Source organism: Mercenaria mercenaria, chromosome 10, assembly GCF_021730395.1.
Source record: "Mercenaria mercenaria strain notata chromosome 10, MADL_Memer_1, whole genome shotgun sequence".
Taxonomy (NCBI): Eukaryota; Metazoa; Mollusca; class Bivalvia; order Venerida; family Veneridae; genus Mercenaria; species Mercenaria mercenaria.
The window spans coordinates 81,567,945-81,591,348 of record NC_069370.1 but is presented as its reverse complement, the minus strand read 5'-3'; the positions used below and the strand labels follow the sequence as shown (position 1 = coordinate 81,591,348).

The 23,404-nt window shown below is 36.9% G+C and overlaps 1 protein-coding gene across 1 annotated transcript in view; it reads left to right on the top strand.

Moving 5' to 3' along the window:
• The window catches only part of LOC123561043 (bone morphogenetic protein receptor type-2-like), a 97,798-nt gene that overhangs the window by 13,860 nt on the left and 60,534 nt on the right, over window positions 1-23,404 (top strand). Inside the window, exons 2-4 of the mRNA XM_045353195.2 lie at window positions 769-1,011; window positions 18,713-18,934; window positions 20,273-20,476. Of these exons, the coding sequence (XP_045209130.2) occupies window positions 769-1,011; window positions 18,713-18,934; window positions 20,273-20,476 (669 nt within the window). The remainder of the gene's footprint in view (window positions 1-768; window positions 1,012-18,712; window positions 18,935-20,272; window positions 20,477-23,404) is intronic.

The window sequence follows — 23,404 nt, the reverse complement described above, 5'->3', positions numbered from 1 at the left end:
CCATAAGTTCTTATATTCATATCATTCCTAAGGCAAAGTATATAATTTAAATGAATTTTATACTTATTGTTGTAAAATATCTCTTGGGCAATGAGGATAGAAAAGTCCAGTTTTAAAAATACCTCCAGTGAACATCCAAAAAAGTACTGGGCACTTGACGAAAAAACAAATAAATGTAAATGATTTGCACAAATTCATTACTTGACCAGAATATGATTAAACATCTTGATAAAAATTGTAAGGAAGTTCCATTTACTCAGTATAATCTTAGAAGTCCTTGAAATATCTAAATTAGTCAGTAATTCCGCAGTAAACACACGCTAAAAACAAAGAAATGCGGTGAAATTCAAAAGGAATCAGAAAATGATTGACCGCAGTTAGAACCGCAGGATGTGGTATTTAATTAAAATATAAAAATACCAGGAAGTTCCTGTCCTTATTTTAATTAATTGCTTCTTTGTGAGAGTACTTGAAGAAATAGTTGCCTGGTTTAGAAGTCCGCAAGGCCATCAAGTTGTTGTACTAGCCTACCAATTTTCATGAAATGTTAAAGTTATAATCAAGGAGAAATGATAATGTACGACACATAACTAAACTCCCAGTGTAATATGTTAGGAAGTTGTTCATTTATCTGAAGAGTAAATGTGTACATTCCATGTTTCCAAATCAAACTGTATCTGAAACACTGATAACATATAGCAATTGATAAATATTTACAAACTACTTGATTAATTAGTAATTCTTAACTAAGATTTACTATAATTTCAGTTGTGACATGCGTGAACCCCACATTCTGCGCCTTCAAGGATGACAATTTCAAAATTAACACGACAGCTGCATGGTCCTCGCAAAACGATTGGCTGCGAAACCATCTGGAGGCGGAGCGACAGCAAAGGGGTGTGTTTTTGTCTGATGGATATGAGAGATGTGAGGATTCTCTGAACACCAGTCATTGCTATATACTGTGGGCAAGGTCAGATGATCCAGAATCACCAGTTGTTGCGAAACAAGGTAAACCACTGAAGTATCTTAGGTATTTTAAAGGCTCGACATGCATCATGAAAATGCATGAAAATAATTCTGACAATACAGGTATCATACAGCTATACTACATGGTGACAGGCCGATAATTCAGGTCTTTCCGGAATTAAGGATTCGATGGAAACTGTGAAATCATTTATATTCGTGGGGGACTAATTTTCGTGGATTTCATGGTTTAGTCAATCCACGAAATTTAATCCCAGTGAACAAGTAAAATTCCCATTCATTTTATGTTCAAAAAGTTGAAATCCACGAATTCATATTCCCACGAAATTGCCTTTTTGACCAAAACCACGAAATTTCATGCCCACAAAATTAAATGATTTTACAGTGTTGACGTCTTGAAATTTGAACATCATCAAATCATAGAAAGAAAGATATTACTTTTAGAAAATTATGTTTATTCGTAGAAGTTATGGCATGATAATTGTTTTCATACTTTAGTTTAAATAGGTGTAGGAAGTGGTAATAGTGTACATGTATTAATAAAGGCACTCTTGGATTATGGCCCTTGAATTACTTAAAAGTTAAAAAACAACAAATTTAGCCTTGTCCGCTCTCTGAGTCCAACAGTTTTCATCCGATCTTAAACAGACTTGCTGACAATGTTTGTGGGCATAATATCTTGGCCATGTTTGATAACCAGCCAAATTGCCCCAGGCATTCTTGGATTATGGCCCTTGAATTACTCGAAAAACTGTGAGTTTAGTCTTGTTCGCTCTCTAAGTCGAACAGTTTTCATCAGATCTTCACCAGACTTGCTGACAATGTTTGTGGGCATAATATCTCAGCCAGGTTCGACAGCCAGCCAAATCAACCCAGGCTCTCTTGGATTATAGCCCTTGAATTACTAAAAAAAACTGCGAATTCAGCCTTGTCCACACAGTCGAACAGTTTTTATTCGATCTTCACCAAACTTGCTGACAATGTTTGTGGGCATAACATCTGGGCCAAGTACAATAACCAACCATATCACCCTAGGCACTCCTGGATTATGCCCGTTGAATTAGGCCAAGTTCAATGACTGGCGTATTTTGTGACAGTCTGGCTCTCTTGTTTAACCTTCTTGAGAACATTTCTGGTACAGGTTTGCTTTGTGAAAACATGTATACTAATCTTGGTAAAAATTACTCCCCAAAACTAGTCTGGCTATCAACTAGATAATCTTTTTAATTTTTTTGAATAATTTCTCTTATATATTCTGACCAATCTTTCTTAGCTCTGATTATGTAGCGTTTTGAGAAGCAAAGGGACATAGTTATACATTTTTTAATAGCCTCAGGAGTTATCTCCTGTGAACAAAACACACCCAAAAACATGCAATTTGGAAAATGGTGAGATGAGAAAATGTACAATTATTTGGGCCCAAAGATGTGAAATATATTAGATTTGCTGTTAAAATGTAAGGTAAAACTGAACAAAACAAGGGTGATTTAACCTCTCAAAGTTTGTCTTAAAATTATGCCACTACAAACATTTAAAAAGAAAACAGACCTAAAATCAAGACAATTAGGGTCTTAAAAGCAGGCCTTGTACTATTAAAACAGATGTGCCATAGATGCATTCAGTGATATATTACTTGTACAGAATGTGTAATCAATTCCTGTTGCCTGAGTATTATTAGTTACACTGCTTGTTGGTGACAGGATACGTGATATACGCTGTCGAGGAAATCCATATCAGGCAGGAGCGAAGCTCGATCCTGATATGGATTTTCGAGACAGCGTATATCCTGTATCCTGTCACCAACAAGCTGTGTAACGATTTTATCTTGCTGACTACCCTTTACTTACATACTATAATCTAATATTTTGTAAATTAACAAAGCGGCAGCTATTCTTTTTTAATCAAAATTCATATCTGAAATGTACTAGCAGGATATGGAATATATCCTGTCTCCACTCGACGTCTATTGACCAATAGAAATGTGTGATAGCTGAAATTTCTGGTCCAAGTTTTTTTGAAGTAATTGTAAAGGCCAGACTGTTAATTTAATATTTTAGATGTTAAACTTTGTATTTTCAGTATTGTTGAATAATAAGGTATTGTGGGTATTTTTACAAGATTCTGATTAAGACAGGAAATCCTTATTTTCTTAATCTTGTTTGGAAAGCAGATATAACTATTTTGACAACAATGTAGAATATTTTAAGAAATATGGCTTTAATCAAATGTTAATCAGTTTGGCTTCTGAACAATCTAAAGTATCTTAGCACTTCTATTGTTTTGTTAGAGATGGCAGCTTATACTAAAAGGGTTTAAGACAAGCTATAGAAAGCTGTCATGTTTTACTTAATCTGTCATGCTTTACTTGAAGTTAAATTTTATTGGTTAATATATCAAAAAGGGGACAGCCCCAACTTTTCTGATTGGACAATTTATTCACATCATTTTTCAGAATATGAAATCTTTCTTAGGTTAAGGGACTTGATTTTTAGCAACAGAACAGTTAAGACATGAAAATGTTCTAGTGGCATAACATAGCCACGTTGGCATAATAATGACTTTAACTTAGTCAGCCTTAAGCAAGAACTGTTCAAATTAGTTTATTCGTAACCTTAAAGTTTTACAACAGACGTAATTGGATTTATGATTATAATATTGTGATACACAGACTGTTATTGCTGAGAATTGTTATTACTTAAATAAAACATAGAAACATTGGATTGTATTTATTTGCACTGGACTCTGTCGTGACGTGGCAAACCAACAGATCAGCATCACAGGGGCTCTGCCAGAGCTATATCCCCAAATTTCCCGACAAGTCACTTCTGTTACTGGAACCCACCTTGAATTTGTCAAGTAAACATTCTTTGGCAGGTGGCAAAACAGTATGCTCTATTTTGAATTCAAAAGGGACCTATAGATTTATGAATCCAACTTCTTTGCCCATCTTTTTGGAACCTAAGACTGCAGTAGCAAAGGCACTAAGGGTGGACAGCTTCAATGTTCATGAGTTAAAACAGGATGTAAATATAAATTTGGCCTCAACTGAAAACAGTGCTCCTCATGCAAATGAATATTACAAGAAAATTGTTCAGGAACTTGGCATAAATTTGGAAAAGTCGGATCTTACTGAGGAACAAAAACAAAAATTGTATAATCTTTTGGGATGCAATAGTGACATATTTGCTAAGGACATTTTGGATCTTGGTGAAACAAATTTACACTATCATACTATACACACAAAGGATGAAAGGCCCATTAGTTGTGCTCCTTATCGCCAGTCACCGGAAATGCGCAGGCAGCTTGACACAAAACTTGACGAATTGTTAGAGGCAGACATCATTGAGGAGTCCTCATCTCCTTATCATGCTCCTGTAGTTCTTGTAAAGAAGGGAAATTCAAATGAATACAGGTTCTGTGTGGATTTCAGGAAATTAAATGAACAGACACTTCCAATATCATTCCCTATTCCAAATTTATCAGATGTTTTTGATACATTGGCAGATGCAGAACCCAAAATATTTTCATCCGTAGATTTACGCAGCGGATTCTTTCAAGTTCCTTTGGATCCGCAGACCAAACATAAGGCCAGTTTTATTACACACAGAGGAATTTTTAATTTCAAAAGATTGCCAATGGGTCTATCAAACTCAAGTTTGTCCTTTCAGTCCCTTATGTGCAAAGTGTTGAAAAGTATGAACTTTAAAGTAGCTCTTATCTATGTTGATGATGTACTTTTGTTTTCAAAAACTTTTGACCAGCATCTGCAGCATTTACAGGAACTGTTTGACCATCTTAGAAGTGCTAATCTAAAATTACACCCAGCAAAATGTGCTTTTGCTACAAAATCTATCAAATATTTAGGACATATTGTTTCCAAGGATGGAGTTAAAGTCAATCCTGAAAATATTGAAAAATTGCAAAAAGTCTCAAGGCCCACATCTGCTAAACAAGTGAAAAGTTTCTTAGGAATGACAAATTTTTATCGCAAGTTTGTTGAAGGGTATGCCAAAATTGCTGCACCTTTAAACAGGTTAATGAAAAAAGATCAAAAGTTCAAGTGGACATCTGAATGTCAAACTGCATTTGAAACTCTGAAGAAAAGATTGACAGAAGCTCCAATCCTTGCATATCCAAACTTGAATTTGCCATTTAACTTGACAATAGATGCGAGTGAGTATTCCATCGGATATATTCTTTCACAAATACAAGATGGCAAAGAGCATTCGATAGCTTACAATGGACGAGCATTACGTGGCAGCGAATTAAAATGGCATATAACTGAAAAGGAAGCTTTAGCTCTTGTAGAGGGAATTCAACATTATAAAGAATATTTGTCAAATCAATTATTTACAGTTTTTACCGACAATGTATCAGTCAAATACTTGCAAAATATTAAAGACTGTCAAGGTAGATTAGGCAGATGGAGTCTGTTACTACAAGGATACAAATTTGAAATCATTCACAAGCCTGGAAAGCAGAACCCTGCAGACTACATGTCCAGACAAACTTATGAGACTACGCCAGGTCAAACACCAGATGTAGAAACAGTTCTCCAGATGACAGAAACAAGAGAGAAAATTGGTACCGAGGTAACATTCATATATGAAAACGAAACAGAAGAAGAGGTCATAGCCAGTCTGCAAGAGAAAAAGGAACCAGAAGTACAATTACCAGACCTTGTTAGGTTGCAAAGATCTTGTCCAGAATTAGAAGATATGTATCAGTACAAGTTGCTAAATGTGGTACCAGATGATCCTGAAAAAGCAAGAGTACTAGTAGCAGAGGCATATAATTTTGAATTAGATAAAGGCGTACTTGTACATTTTTATCACAAGCGAGGAAAGAATACCCCAAAGGAGGACCGACTGGTGAAACAAGTAGCCATACCCAGGGTACTTCGGGATGACATTCTACGCTCCTTCCACGACTGTGTTTTAGGGGGACACCAAGGTTTTGACCGCACATACGCTGCACTGCGAAATAAATATTACTGGGCATCAATGTACCAGGACATTCAGCAGTACGTCAAATCCTGCGAGGTGTGTCAGCAATCCAAGCGCAACTTCCATGCAAGGAGACCACCCCTACATCCACAGCCAGTGGACGATGTGCTTGATCGATGGCATATGGACATTTTGAGTGGTCTACCTACAACTAAAGAGAAGTATAAACATGTTCTTCTCGTGGTAGATAGCTGCTCAAAATGGTGTGAGGCATTTCCTCTTAGAACTCAGGAAGCAACTGAGGTAGCCGCTGTATTCTACAGGGAGATAATTACCAGGTTTGGCGCACCTAGAGTTCTTATCACAGACAGAGGACGAAACTTCACCTCTAATCTCATCAAGGCTTTATCAGAGCTCTTTCAAATCACTAGACATCTCACAAGTTCTTACCATCCTCAGACGAATGGGGCTGTAGAACGGATGAATTCAGTGATTTTGCAAGCTCTGAGAGCCTATACTAAAGACCAGCAGGATGAGTGGCCAGACCTGTTGCCTGGTATAATGATGGCCTACAGAGCTACGCCAGCAACACAGTCAACTGAATTCTCACCATTCTTCATGCTGTTTGGTCGCGAGATGAAGATGCCTATCGACACATCACTAATACCAAAGGAGCACCTTGCACAAAACCATAGAATTTTCTTAAGTAGGATTTTACAGAATCTTGAAGATGCCAGAAAAATTGCGAAGGAAAACATACAAAAGGCCCAAGAGCGCTACAAACAACACTATGACAAGACTGCCAAAGAAACAGACTTTAGACCAGCACAGAGAGTTTGGCTCTTCTGCTCAAAGGTACCAGCAGGTAAAGCACCGAAGTTGCATAGAAAATGGGTAGGACCTTATTATATTGTGCAAATTTGTCCAAACAACACTTTCAGGTTAAGAAATTGCATAACAAACAAGGAGGTTAAATCACTAGTTAATGCCCAGAGACTCAAACCATATTACGACCCAGCTGAGCGTCCAACAAATCCAATTGTGGAAGATGGGCATGAGCAAAATGAGCTGAACCCAGAAGAAATTCTAGATGACATCGATACAGAAGACAGGGATGAGGTACAGCCCCAGCCAGTAAAAGCTCGAGAGCTTCAACCGCAGCCAACAACACAGCCACAACAGCACATAACAACAAACCAACAACAACAAAAAGTACCAAAACATCAACAACCAACAGCACCAAAACAACAAACAACGTTCAAACAGCAAAGCCAGTCAAAAACACAAACAGGGCAACAGCCTAAACTATCAAAATTACAGCAATCTCATGACAAAGACATTCACACTCAGCAAACAAAATTATCCACAGATCAACAAAAGCACCCACATAAAAAAGGCATACTAAAAACATCTAAAGAAACACAATCAGAGCACACAAAACAAAACAATATCTGCCAGAATCAGTCACCAAATAATAAGGCTGTGACCTTCCAAGAACAAGAGCAAGGAAGTAGCAAACGTGTTTGCCAGGACTGTGTACAGGGCAACTGCATGCCGTTTAAAGAGGATGAAATTGTCAAAATTATCTCTTCATCGCGAGCCAAAGGCACCTTGTATTACAAAGTTCGTTTCAAAATTCCAGGAATTTCAAAATGGCAACTTCCATGTAAAATTCCTGCCAATCTTATACGAGAGTTCCATGTGAACAAAACAGCAAAAGGCAAAAAGCGACGAAGACCTCTACAGGCATCACAGCACAAATTCTTTGACAAGCCATCTGTAAATGAATGTTGCACACCTGAGGCAAAATCTGCAGCCACACAGACAGAAGAAGATGAAGAGTCATCAGAAACTAAATCAGCTAACAAGGACAAGGTTGAGGTTCAACATGGACACAGATATGGGACTATTGTAGCTGTTAAAATTCTCAAATGCAAGCCATACTACTTTGTGAAAATAGGAGAAACAGAACCACGCTGGTACACCATGTCAGCTGTTAGGGATCTAGCTGAAGATTTCTACATTGAGCACAATGAAATCTATAAAGATAGAAAAAGACAAAGTAAAATGGACTTCCTAAAGTACCGGTTAGATGAAGCTGAAGGAAAGAGACAAGAGCACAAGTTCCCAGAATTAGGTATACTCTGTGAGCATATTGTGGAAGTAGCCGTGGACAATGAAGGCCAGTACACATACTTGTTAAGTCATGAGAATAAGAATCATCCTCCTCAATGGTACCATCTGGATGATGTGCCAGATATACTCTTAGGAAACTTCTGTAAAGTTCTTAAATCAGATGTGATTTCAGAATCTAGAAAGTAAATAAAGGTTCATGTACTTTTTCAGTATCTTGACAATCACTTGTTTTTATAACTCATAAATACTGTATATTGTTTTGTTATATAATTTACATATAGGATTTGTAATGGGCAGATCTGAGGTTCAAATTTTTGCCATTTAATATCTGAGGTTCAAATTTTTGCCATTTTAAATTTTATAATGTATGTTACTTTTATTCTGATTTAAAATGTTATAATGGTGAGCCAGTCTTTGATATGATAGGAGCAAGTATTAAGTTAGATCAAGTGCACAGGTCTCTACTTCATTAAGCCTCTGTTGTATCAGACATCGGTATAGAAATTTATTTTTGTGAAATTCATAATAAAAAGTTTAAACATTCAGCAGTTGTACTTCAAACATAAATAATATCAGACATGGTAATTTTTTTCACTCTCATGTGAATGATAATTTTATTTACTGTTATGTGAATGGTAACATTTTATTGTTAGAAAAAAGACCACACCATGTTTTGTGGAATAAAAAGGGTGAAAATAAGCTCAGAATTTATTTTAGGACCTAAATCACCATATGACTTGTAGCGAGAAACAGAATATGAAGTTTGTACTAACAACCAGAATTACTGTTGATGAAATTAGGGCAATATGTTTATAAATGCAGCAAAGAAAACGAGACATGTCAATGAAAAAGACAAGAGGTACTATACCATAAAAGATTACAAATATGAGAAATTATATATATACTTATGTTCTTCAAAGCTGGTGAAAGGTTTAGTACAAATAAAGTGAAGGAATATAGTGTGATAAAATAACTTAAGCCTGAGACGCTAAAATATAGTAACAATTATGATATGATATGTGCACGAGATGTGCAAATGCAGATGAGAAATAATAATGAATGACAACAATGAGTTGCATCAGATGGACTGATCATATATAGATGTTATTAAATAAATTGATTCCAATATGATAGCCAGAAACATTCAAAATGCGTGAAAATGTATGTCATGTATTAAAATACTGGATTGTACAACCAGAAATCTATAGAAACATGGCATTTGTTAAAGATGCAGTGACTATTGAGTTCATATGTTTATTGTGTAAATATAAAGGGCCCTACTTGTAAATATTGTACATAAGTTGTTTGTTGTAAAAAGTAACAGGTTTTTTTTTATGAATTATGTATGCTAAGTATGCAAAACTTGACAGAAATTTATTCTTTCATAGTTAAAGAATTACATTGTATTATGTTGTTTGAGGACAAACATATTCAAACAGGGGAGAATATGTGATAGCTGAAATTTCTGGTCCAAGTTTTTTTGAAGTAATTGTAAAGGCCAGACTGTTAATTTAATATTTTAGATGTTAAACTTTGTATTTTCAGTATTGTTGAATAATAAGGTATTGTGGGTATTTTTACAAGATTCTGATTAAGACAGGAAATCCTTATTTTCTTAATCTTGTTTGGAAAGCAGATATAACTATTTTGACAACAATGTAGAATATTTTAAGAAATATGGCTTTAATCAAATGTTAATCAGTTTGGCTTCTGAACAATCTAAAGTATCTTAGCACTTCTATTGTTTTGTTAGAGATGGCAGCTTATACTAAAAGGGTTTAAGACAAGCTATAGAAAGCTGTCATGTTTTACTTAATCTGTCATGCTTTACTTGAAGTTAAATTTTATTGGTTAATATATCAAAAAGGGGACAGCCCCAACTTTTCTGATTGGACAATTTATTCACATCATTTTTCAGAATATGAAATCTTTCTTAGGTTAAGGGACTTGATTTTTAGCAACAGAACAGTTAAGACATGAAAATGTTCTAGTGGCATAACATAGCCACGTTGGCATAATAATGACTTTAACTTAGTCAGCCTTAAGCAAGAACTGTTCAAATTAGTTTATTCGTAACCTTAAAGTTTTACAACAGACGTAATTGGATTTATGATTATAATATTGTGATACACAGACTGTTATTGCTGAGAATTGTTATTACTTAAATAAAACATAGAAACATTGGATTGTATTTATTTGCACTGGACTCTGTCGTGACGTGGCAAACCAACAGATCAGCATCACAGGGGCTCTGCCAGAGCTATTCCCCATTTTCCGGTGTGTCCCCCTGTGATTGCCGTATACAGTGTTAGGGCGAAGAAAACCCCAGACGACCCTTAACCGCCCAATGACCATACGGGGGCTGGCTGCCCCGTACGACAAATGCAAGAAACTTTTAGGAGGCTAGATAAGAGTACATATTCCTACACAGTCTTTACTGCAATTTCCTTTTTATTGTTGTTTCAAAGGAAATATCATTTATCTTTAATATAAAGGAAACAGTGAATAAGAAAATTAAGATCAGGTAGTTCAATAAGTTGGTCCTGTAAGCCAGAAGACTTTTGATAGACAATGTCTGATTTCAATTTGAACAGGCTATATAGTGGGTAGAACCTAATCTCTGAAAAAAAAAAATCAAACGATTACAATTTTAATAGAATTTAGAAGTGCTTCTATCAACAAAAGTAAATTATCATTAAATTCTGATTGATATTATCTTTTCCTAGTTTGAGTAAAATGCAAACCTGGATCAAATCCTAGCACTAAACTAGGCTACATTTTCCACCTGATCTACATGAAAATTGGTCAGAATATTATGTATTGATGAATTCTAGGTCAAGTTTAATACTGAATAATACATGGTAAAAAACTAGGCCACTGGGTAAAGAAATAGAAAACCCTGTTATATACATGCAGAGGCAGCATTTTCTATCTTTTTTTGTTGAGCCTGCTGGCAGCGAGCTCGACATATCTGTCACAATGGCGGTTCGGTGTATGTGCGTGCGTACATAAATCTGTCCATTAGTCCGTCCAAGTTTGTCTGGGCTGTAACTTATCCATGGATCAATGGATTCTTAAATAACTTGGCACATATGTTTGCCTAAATGACACTGTGTGTCAGGTGCAAGAACCAGATCAATAGCTTAAAGGTCAAGGTCATACTTTGAGGTCAAAGGTCAAAACTAGGTGCTGTTTTGTTTGTCCAGACTGTAACTCAGCCATGGATTGAGAGATTCTTAATACTTTGGCACAAATGTTTGCCTTAATAAGATGATATGTCATGTGAAACAACCAGATTGGTAGATTAAAGGTCAAGGTCATACTTAGAGGTCAAAGGGGGGGTCTCGACATGTTGCCCGTGGGCATGTAGTTATCAGTTCACGACAAACTTGTACAGTTTCACCAGGTGCATCCTTGTCCGGGCTGTAACTCAGTCATGGATTGAGGGTTTCTTAAATAACTTGGCACAATTGTTTGCCTCAGTGAAACAGTCTGTCAGGTGTATGTAGTTGAAAGGTCAAGGTCACACTTAGGGGTCAAAGATCAAAAGCCAATTTAGTTTCTCTTGACTGGGTCGTAATTTACCCATGGATAGAGATGTTCTTAAATAACTTGGCAGAAATGTTTGCCGCAATCTGTTCTGTCGCGGCCAAATAGTATGATAAATGTTTGTCCTTTTGACAGCTGACAGGCTCGAAATGTTGCCCACGAGTGAACAGGAAACCAGCTAAACTGGCAGAAAGTTTGTCTAAATGGTTTCTGTGCCAGCTTAAAACTGTGTAGTCTGGTGAACTGAGATGAGCTATTAGGGTCCCTGTGGCCGGGTGAAAGGGGGAAGGGGGGGAGGGGTGGATTGTTTCTTCATCAGTCAGTGATATTAAAAGTCTGTAAAAACATATTTTACCAACACAAATTACATTACTAACCAGTAAAATCTATATGAAGATCCTTTGGAAGCACAGAATGCAACCAAGCAAAATAATAGTAGACTCGGTTTTATTGAGTCTGTTTATGAAAGGTAATGGCATGTGCAACAGTTCTCACACCCCCTAGCACCGGCTTAAGTGGAACGCTATTTCAGTACTATTGAATGGATCCCATGGTCCCAAAGGACCAGAAAATATAACAACACTGAATCCAAAATTTGCTCTGTCTTCTCTTACTGTACTTTGTGTCGTTGAAATTGGCTATACATTAAAGATTATGACTTTTAAGCAGACCAACATTTCATTATTGAAGGAGGGGTATATTGTTTTGCAGATGTTGGTTGGTCTGTCGGTCGATCGGTCGGTATGTAGACCAATCCGTTTCCGGATGATATCTCAAGAACGCTTGGGCCTAGGATCACGAAAGTTGATAGGGAGGTTGGTCATGACCAGCAGATGTCCCCTATTGATTTTGAGATCAATATGTCAAAGGTCAAGGTCATAGTGACCCAGAACAGTTAAACCGTTTCTGGATGATAACTCAAGAACGCTTGGGCCTAGGATCATGAAAGTTGATAGGGACTTTGGTCATGACCAGCAGATGACCCCTATTGATTTTAAAGTCATTAGGTTAAAGATCAAGGTCACAGTGACCTGGAACAGTTAAACAGTTTTTGGATGATAACTCAAGAATGCTTGGGCCTAGGATCGTGAAAGTTAATAGGGAGGTTGATTGTCACCAACAGATGACCCCTATTGATTTTGAGATCAGTAGGTTAAAGGTCAAGGTCACAGTGACCAGGAACAGTTAAATGGTTTCCGGACAATAACTCAAGAACGCTTGGGCCAAGGATCAGGAAAATTGATAGGGGGGTTGTTCATGACCAGCAGATGACCCCTTTTAATTTTGAGGTCATTAGGTCAAAGTTCAAGGTCACATCATTGGCCAGGAACAGTTAAACGGTTTCCGGATGATAACTCAAGAACACTTGGGTCAAGGATCATGAAAGTTAATAGAGAGGTTAGTCATGACCAGCAGATAACCCCTATTGATTTTTAGGTCAGTAAGTCAAAGGTCAAGGTTACAATGATCCGGAACAGTTAAACCATTTCCAGACGATTACTTGAGAATGCTTGGGCCTAGGATCACAAAACTTGATAGGGAGATTGGTCATGACCAATGGATGACCCCTACAGATTTTGAGGTCAGTAAGCCAAAAGCTCATGGTCACATTGACCCGGAACAGTGAAACCCTTTTTCGGACGATAACTTGAGAACGCTTGGGCCTAGGATCACGAAACTTAATAGGGATGTATATTATGACCAGCAGATGACTTCCTGTAGATTTTGAGGTCAGTAGGTCAAAGGTCAAGGTCACATTGAACCAGAACAGTAAAACTTGTTTACATTTAGCAAATAATTTCTGTTCCTTGTGCAAATACTGAATGCATCAAGGGGGGCATTTCGTGTTCTATGAGTTCTTGTTCGAGTAGACTCTTTGTTCATGATCAATATATTATATAAACACTTGAACTTTGTATTTTAGTAGAGGTCTTTAATAGAAGTAAATGTTGGACTGTTATTGTTTTACAAGAGAACAATAATATACTTATAATCGTGACAATGAACTTAAAAAGTGTCTCCTCGTTGAAAGTATTCTTAGAAATTGAAGAAAGATATGCAGTTTTGACTGATATGAAAAAGAAAACTTTCTTGTTATAAACATGCTTGTAGGCTAGCTTTTCTCTTTAGCTGTGGCATATAAAAAAGATTGTCTAGAGTCTTAGACCTTCCAAGGATACAGTATTTCAGTGAGGTTATTCTTTTTAGGTCATGAGATCAGTTTTCTTGTCTGACTTTTTTATGCCCCCGAAGGGAGGCATATAGTTTTTGAACCGTCTCAGTCTGTCGGTCTGTCAGTCTGTCTGTCCGCAATTTTCGTGTCCGGTCCATATCTTTGTCATCGATGGATTTTCAAATAACTTGGCATGAATGTGTACCACAGTAAGACGACGTGTCGCATGCAAGACCCAGGTCCGTAGCTCAAAGGTCAAGGTCACACTTAGATGTTAAAGGTCATTTTTCATGATACTGCATTCGTGTGCGGTCCATATCTTTGTCATTTATCGATGGATTTTCAAATAACTTGGCATGAATGTGTACCACAGTAAGACAACGTGTCGTGCGCAAGACCCAGGTCCGTAGCTCAAAGGTCAAGGTCACACTTAGACGTTAAAGGTCATTTTTCATGATAGTGCATTCGTGTCCGGTCCATATCTTTGTCATCCATGGATGGATTTTCAAATAACTTGGCATGAATGTGTACCACAGTAAGACGACATGTCGCGCACAAGACCCAGGTCCGTAGCTCAAAGGTCAAGGTCACACTTAGACGTTAAAGGTCATCTTTCATGATAGTGCATTGATGGGCGTGTCCAGTCCATATCTTTGTCATTCATGCATGGATTTTAAAATTATTGGGCATGAATGTGTACCACAGTAAGACGATGTGTCGCGCGCAAGACCCAGGTCGGTAGGTCAAAGGTCCTAAACTCTAACATCGGCTATAACTATTCATTCAAAGTGCCATCGGAGGCATGTGTCATCCTATGGAGACAGCTCTTGTTTTACCCTGGAATAGTGATTCTAGACATTTTTGCAAATTGACCTTTTATTTACGGTGTCCAAAGTTTTAATACAGTTAAACATTTCTTGGGTCAGTCTTCATAAGAGTTGCAATTAGGTACTTGCTAACATATGGCAGTATATCATAATATTTTTGTCTGTGCCGCAATATTTTTCAGACATAAATCCACAGACCTGTGTCTTACTTTAACAGTTATATACTAGTAGTCATCATTGACTCTGTGTTCTAGAAGAAAAAAAGATCACTGTAAGTCGATTATGTTTAAATGACAAGACATAAGCTATAAACTAGACAAATTGATTTCCTAACTTTGTTTTTCAAAAATATTATCCTGATGAAGGTCATAGTAATGACCGAAACTGGTAGATTTAAATATACAACGGAGCCAAACTTATACCCGGTGTTGACATGTATAGTTCCTCTATTTCTTCACTCTGTCCAGTTCAGAAAAATATTATTGTATGAAATCTCATTATGAATGTTTGTTTGTTTGTTTGTTTTTGGTTTAACGCCGTTTTTCAACAGTATTTCTGTCATGAAACGGCAGGCAGTTAACCTAACCAGTGTTCCTGGATTCTGTACTAGTACAAACCTGTTCTCCCCAAATAACTGCCAACTTCCCCACATGAGTTATCACAGGTGGAGGACGAATGATTTCAGACACAATGTCTTTTATCAAATCATCACGGAGAACATACGCCCCGCCCGGGGATCTAACTTACGCTCCCGCGATCCGTAGACCAATGCTCTCCCTACTGAGCTAAGCAGGCGGCTCATTATGAATGTTACTTCTGTAGCTTTACATACACAACTAAGCTTTATATTTATTAACCCTTTAAATACCCTGCTTGATTTCTGAAATGAACTTATCCAGCTTTCAATTTGGACAGTACCATTAACTGTTAAAGGGGTGCATACCAAAAAGATACTGACTGAATGGCAAACAGTGCAGATCATGATCAGACTGCACGGATGTGTAGGCTGATTATGATTTGCAGTGGTCGTGTCCAGCATGATAAGGGTTAAAGTTAAATACCATATTATGAGGAGTTCCTACATTTGAAGTAAATTATCTAAAGATAGAATTTTGTAGTCAAAGAAGGGCAATGGATTATCTTTAAGATTACATTGGCTATAAACCTCCACTAACTGCTTTTCAAAAACTTAAAACTTGAAAGATGTTGCAACCTTTGACATTCAGTTATGTCCTTTAAACCAGAAATCTTAGAAGTGCTAGTAAATCTGTCTGTCATAAGACCTTTGTTGACGAGTTCCTAGAATATTTAATGAAATGTTGTTCAAATAAGGCAAGAAAATCTGTCTGACTTGGAAAAGAGGAAAATTAATTTGAAGTCTGTAATGTCAGCGAAAATTATATGATTTCTGGGAGGGAGAGAGAACGCCTTATTTGGTGCTCTGTCTAGACAATACCTAATATATTTTTAGCAATATGGCGAATCTGAAAGTCTGGTGCTCCAGAATTGGATAGATAACTTAACTACTTACATAAGCAATCACTATGTGCTGAAATTTCAACAACTTTCCATATGATTTGATTCAGATTTGCAAGGAATATGCATACACAAAAGCTAGAGGTAGGCCTGTGGTCTAGTGGTAACTAGGGCTGGGACGATTACTCGGTTATTCGGATCCGATTCGATTACTAGGTGAAACCAGTTTCAATTTTGCAAAACCGCTATTCGCTCTCAAACAATAAACATCACAAATACTTTATCTATATACATTTCTTTGACCAGCACATAGACCCGCAGTATATTTCCGCTAAAACACATCAGCTGAACATAATCAGTAGTCTCGGATTTGCTTGTCGTGATATATCTAAAATAAAATACACCAAAATATGACTTATTTATTATCACACTGCTTCCAAATGATAAAGTCTGTAAGTTCCTAATGAAGTCAGCTGCTGAAAACAGCATTTCAAATATGGCGGCCAGTTAACTGGTTCGATTCAATTTCATACAAATTATTAACCGATTTCAAAGTTTTGAAATCATCCCAGCCCTAGTGGTAACACGCTTGACTGTCAATCCAGAGTTCCGTGGTTCAAATCCCAGTCCAGACACTGGAAATTTCTGAGATACTCTTGAGTTTCTCCTACCTAACTAAGAGGCCTGTACTGGTTCTTCCCAGGAAAGACGGCCTTGCGTGTATTGGTGCTATACACCGGGCATGTTAAAGAACCAGACTGTCTATTCGCAAAGTATCTAAATGGATTTCTCTCTATCTGTTCTTGGCGCTGTATTTCACTCTGTCGCTCTGTGTCTGTACTAGTAGAGGATGAATTTCACGCCCTGTGTGGCTGCGTTTGCTATATGTAAAGCGCCATTGAATGTGTTTATCATGAAAAGGGTGCTATATAAAATCTGGTATAATAATAATATCAATAATAAAAGCTACCGAGCATTTCAGGCATCGATCCATAAACATTTGATTGTTGGGGGGGTGGGGGGGGGGGAAGAGTGGACACCAGTTTAGTATGAATTAAGGCGTCACAGGTGAGGCACATAGCACGGAGAGGGGGTAAGTACAGGAGAGGGAAATTTTTGAAATATAGGTAGTATCAAATAGTGGCCTCTGGTGAATGTTGAGAAAATGTTATTCATTTGCCAAAATAGTTTGGTTCAACTTTGATGAGTATGGATCACTTCTCAGCCAACTGGAGGGGTCATGGGCCCCCTAGGGATGATCCTGGATCCAGACCTGCATTTAAGAAAACCTGTCATTTGAACAGATCATAAATTAAACATGTTTATTATTTTGTTTGCGTGTTCCTATAGATCATTGTGAGAATAACAGTCTTGTTGACTCATATGCAAAATGATCATCAATTTTCAGGAGGAGGCGTGGGTGGGGGAGGGGGCATCTTATTTTAGCTCACCTGTCACACAGTGACAAGGTCAGCTTTTGTGATCGCCCTTCGTCCCTCTGCCACAATTTCTTGCCAGCATGATAGAGACCACATTTTGCAATAAATCAAACTTGCACACAACTTGTATTAGCATAATATCTAGGTTCCTTTCGAAAACAGGACAGATCCCATTATGGGTTCCAGAGTTATGGCCCCTTTAAAGGTCGAAATTTGCTATGTTGGCTTGTGAACACGATAATGACCACATTTTGCAATCGATTTTAATCAAACTTGCACACAACTTGTATTGGCATAATATCGCATTTCCTTTCAAAAACTGACCAGATCCCTTCATGGGTTCTAGAGAACTTTATCGCCCCTTTTAAAGGGCCAAAATTTGCTTTTTTGACTTACTGCCATATAGAGACTTCATTTTTGGTTTGATTTGATATAAACTTGCGTAGAATACCTTTAACAGCAATAGATCTTGGATTCCATGATGAATCCATCAGATCCAATAATAGGTTCCAGAGTTACGGCCCCTGATTGACCCCTGAAAGAGCCAAAATTTGTTAATTTTTATTTAGTGAACTCAATAGAAGTGTCTCTCATCAGTTCTAAGTACTAATTTTCGCAAACACTTCGCCCAACTGTTTTTTTGGACTTACTGTGTAGATAACATACACACTTTGCAGTTGGGCAAAGAATTGGAGAAATGTACTGAGAACTGATTGCAGTCGTTCTTGTGCAGAGAAAAGCACTCATTTTGCTGTTTTCGACACTATTTTATGAAAATCCGTCAAGTAAAATGGAAATATAGGCAAAATGTTACTTGAATCAGGACAAGGTGGGTAGGCCACCCTGATCACAAGGTTTGTAATCTTTATTGGAAAGGTATCCCTCATTCATTATAAACAAGGACAGAAACTATTGACTGTTCAAAAACCATGTCACTAAAAAATGAATATAAAGTAATGAAAACACAGACATAAGCAACTACAAAAGGGGCAACAATTTTGCATCAAAGAACTTTCCCTTATGAACACTGGTTGCACAGGTACAACAGTGAGTGTTAAGTATTATCTGCTTTGTATTTTTATTTTGAGTTCCTTAGGTATGTGAATATTCCACATTATGTATTATGCTAGAACTTTGCCATGATGTCACTTGATGGAAATGCTTTGTTTCTATTGCCAGGCTGCTGGATACATTTTACGAAAGATGCTCCAAATGAGTGTCAAGTTGACAAGTGTGAAGTCCCAGTATCAAACTGGACAGGAGACATGCAGTTTCAGTTCTGTTGCTGCACAGGAAACAAGTGTAATGATGCCAAAAATAGCGCGGACAGCAAGGGACAGGATACAGTATGGCCACAAACAAACACTGCACCCATTACGGAAAATAAAATTGAAAATAAAGGTTTGCTAAAAATTAGAAATTGATTAAAGATGTATTAAAACAAGTTATTTTAAAAAGATGGTAGATGTCCAGAAAAATAAAACGCTCTTACATCCTTAAGAAAAGATGGCCACCAGTTATGGTGCTAGTTTTCTCTGTATGGCAAAGTGGAAAACGTTAAAAAAGGCATTGCAGGTTTCCCTTTTCTGACTGTAGTGGAAATTGTCAGAAACTGCTGACTTAATTCATTTCAACATTATTTCACACATCTGATGTTCTTTGTGTAAACTTTCATCAAACTCCTTCAGATCATCCAACTTTGTTAAAAATGCACTTGCCCCGGTGTCTGCGTCGGCGTTGTCATTGGTTAAAGTTTTTAAAAATGTCAAATATCTCCATTACTATCAAAGCTTTGGACTTGAAACTTAAAATAGCTATTTACTATCAAAGTCTATACCAGGAGAAACAATCCCCATAACTCTGATTTGAATTTTGATAGAGTTATACCCCTTTTAACTTAGAATTTTTTAGTTAAGTTTTTGATATTTTGACTTGAAATTTTAAAAAGTTATTTACTATCAAAGTCTTCACCAGGAGAAACAATCCCCATAACTCTGATTTTAATTTTGACAGAGTTATATCACTTTTTAACTTAGATATTTTTTGCTAAGGTTTTATAAAGTTTTTACTGGCAAAGCTCTAATTCAGAGTCAAGCACTGAGAAAAGTAGAGCATGCTGTTTTATGGACAGCTCTTGTTTGTAGGGGGGTAGGGGTGAGGGGTACATGTGTATAGTTTAAACTTTGAGTCTTTTTTTTTTTTTTTAAGGGGATGGGGTGGGGTTGGGGGGTCGAAGAACTGCTGGCCCGATATCAATATAATTTCATTGAAGTGCTCCTTCCTTATTCAAATTAATTTGAATTTGAGAAAAGCACTGCCTCCGGTGTAGTCACTTTTCCCAATGTGTAGCTTTCAGAAACTACTTGTCTGATTTTTGTAAATAATTTCTTGGAAAGTTGCTTTGATGACTCTGTCAAGTTCATTCAAATTGTTTTGGTTTGTCAAAACTTTATGAAAATTTTCTAGTCAGAAAATGCTGCCTGAATTTCAAAATAACTTCACCTAATATTTTCTTTGCATGACACTCGACCAGTTTTGTTTCAGCAAGCTTTGATCAGGCCTGTGGGGCCCTCTTGTAAGACAAATTAGGTAAAACAAAAAAATGTCGTACATCAAGCTGGCCAGCTAAAACGTTAGACCTCCAGATTTGTGATTCTTTCATTGATTGAAAATAATGATTTAAAACTGAAACCAAACCTGGCAACAAATTGTCCAGAACACCTATGTCTTTTCTTTCAGACAAAAGTAAGAGTCGTTCTACCTATTGCGCATATAAGATTAATCAGCCGAAAGGAGTGAGGGGGAAAATGACAGAGGACCAGGGACTTGGAATTGTGCAGCAGGATGGTGTTAGAGCAAAATGTGACAATGATAATGACTACTGTTTCTCATATTACTCGTTAGACCCTGTCAATAAATCCAGAATAACGGTCAGTTTTCAAGGTAAGAAAAATCACAAAATGAAAATCTCATTAAACTAAGTAATATCAGCCTTATTGGCTTCTACTGTTTTTATATTTAGTAAATATCCTTAGGGATTGTGTTTAACAGCTTTTATTATCACTCTTTGCTACAACGTTTCAGCCCAGGGCCTTTTTCAATTCACATGCACAAGTCTTAGATCACATCACGAGGTGGGCCGGTGGTCTAGTGGTAACACGCTTGACTGTCAATCCAGAGGTCCGGGGTTTGAATCCCGGTCAAGGCACTGGAAATTTCTGAGATGCTCTTGAGTGTCTCCCACCTAACTAGAGGCCTGTACTGGTTCTTCCCAAGAAAGTCGGCTTCGCGTGTATCGGTGCTATACACCGGGCACATTAAAGAACCAGACTGTCTATTGAAAAGAGCTAGGTTAAGTTAGCCGGACACGTCTGTATCTGAATAGTTCTCTATGTCTGTTCTTGGGGCTTTATCTCACTCTGTCCCTCTGGTCAGATTGCTCTGTGTCTGTACTAGTAGAGAATGATTTCGCGCCCTGTGTGGCTGCAGTATTTGTAAAGCGCCTTTGAACGTGTTTATCATGAAAAGGGCGCTATATAAATCTGGTATTATAATAATAATAATAATAATATTTTGCAATTATTCTTGTTTAAAAAATATATAACATCAGTTACGTTTTATGGAATCATGGAAGTGACCTTAATCATACAATAATGTAAACAATAGAATCTACGTAAGCCTGCTAAAAATGGGGTATGACGCATAATTGAACATATTTTCTATTAAAAAAACTCACTACTTACAGAAAAATAAGGTATAAACCTTATTTAGACATTCAAAAAATTAATACCAGTAAAAGGAGGTACCGTATTTTCCCGAATTAAGGCCCCCCCTCTAATTAACGCCCCCCACCAATTTTGGAGGGAAAAAAATCAACAAGAACGGGAAAAAAATCACCTACCTCATTTTTATAAGTCCACATAATAAGTAATTTACAGTACTTAAGTCCAATGTATTAAAAATTAAACACACTTTTAAACAGTCCATGTACCGTAAGTCCAAAACATTTGTAGTAAGTACGGTACGTAACAGAAAATTAAACGGTAAATACATTTTGGATTTGTTTTTACACCACTCGCGCACACGCTTCCTGCCGACTTTAAACAAACTTGCAGCAATGTGTTTACGATATACCCTTTTCTTCGGCAGTTTTAAGAACTTTTAATTTAAAAGCAGGCACAGCAGCGTGTCAAACCATTGACATTGTGTATTGCGCAATTAGCTACCCGCATGTACTAAGGAAAATGTTATCGGAGTACACAGCTGTTTGGGTCATGACGTAATGTGTAGTGTCGCGAGCGTGTCAAAAAGCCAGACATGGAATACACGAGGTACCGTATTTAAATGCATAAAAGACACACTGCATTAAATTGGATGCCAAATAATTACGTTTTGGGGGGATTAAACAACACAGAAACACTTTACGGCTAGTTTGAACGATGTTTTTAAGTTTTGTAAAAATTTTCATTTTTTATTTTTTTACCTCAAATAAACGCCCCCTCTTTGGAAAATGTAACGCCCCCGGGGGCGTTAATACGGGAAAATACGGTAATACCTTTGGATGTTTCGTTTAATACAATTATAAGAATAAGGAACTGAGAAATTGTATTTAAAATGTTTAACATTAGTTTTTCAAGACATATTTCGTCTTTTATACTTAAATGACAGCTGGGATTCACATACAAGGAGGTAGGTATATAACAATAATTGTGAAGGCCTGATTTACAAGAGGTCTGGCTCCTGTTGTATTATACATTTACTTGATATTGGAGACCAATCTGAAAATGCAGTCTTCATAACCTTGGTATGAACTCGGAATCAAACAAACAGCTATTGTTTATAGAACTGCAAAAATAAATGCTTGTGTACCAGTCTCAGATTTTGTGTCCCAGTCTCAGATTTCAGCTTTGCCATTGGTCAATTTCAAGCATGAGAGTAAATTCAGCCAATCAGATGCTTCAGTTTAAAGACTTGTCTCACCCTTGAATTAATGCCTTGATAAGAGATACTGATACTTTGTCAAAGTGTATAAATCTGATTACCATGTTCCAGGAGGCACATACTATACTTCTATTGCTGTTGTGTTGCATAAATGCAAGTGAAACATTGAAAACTACTGTTTCTTTACTCCTAAAATTTCTGAACCATAAAATTTTCTATACAGATAGTCTGGAATTATAGTTTATAGAATTGATTTGTGAAATGTATGTAAATTATGAGCATGATGTAGTAGTATTGTGGAGAAAATAGGGAGGAAATATGCGTAAAAAGCTGAGAGAATGTGGTGAACTGTGAGATATAAGACATAGTGGCACCATTAATAATGCAGGAACAGACAGGGAGAGATTCTGTACTCTGCAGTGTTTAGACTGGGTTGTATTCATTCTGAAAAATAAGATGTTTTTGTAAAAACTATATTAATTGAAAATGCGAAAATACCCCTTTTGGAATCTATATTTAGAGGCAGAATTGTCTGTGATGCATAATAATAAATACTTCCATTTTCTCAGTTGTTCTTTATTTTTATTTTTTATTTGGGTTTTATGGCGCACCAACACAGTATAGGTTATATGACGCCAAACAGGACTACAAATTTTGGTTCCACATCTCATTTACATCAAAATAAAAACATGAGGTATGGAATCAAAATTTGCATACCTACTGGAATCACAGAGTTACTGCAAAACCAAGTGTTAAGACCCTATTAGTCGCCTCAGATCAGTTGATGCAGATATTTTTATATCCCCCTAGGCCACTCTATTAAAAACAGGGTGTAAGGAATGGGGGAACCTAAAATGTTAACCATGTCCATGTTTGTGTTTGTGTATGTTTGTATGTGCACAAAAGCCTCTTACTTGTATGCCTGTTTGC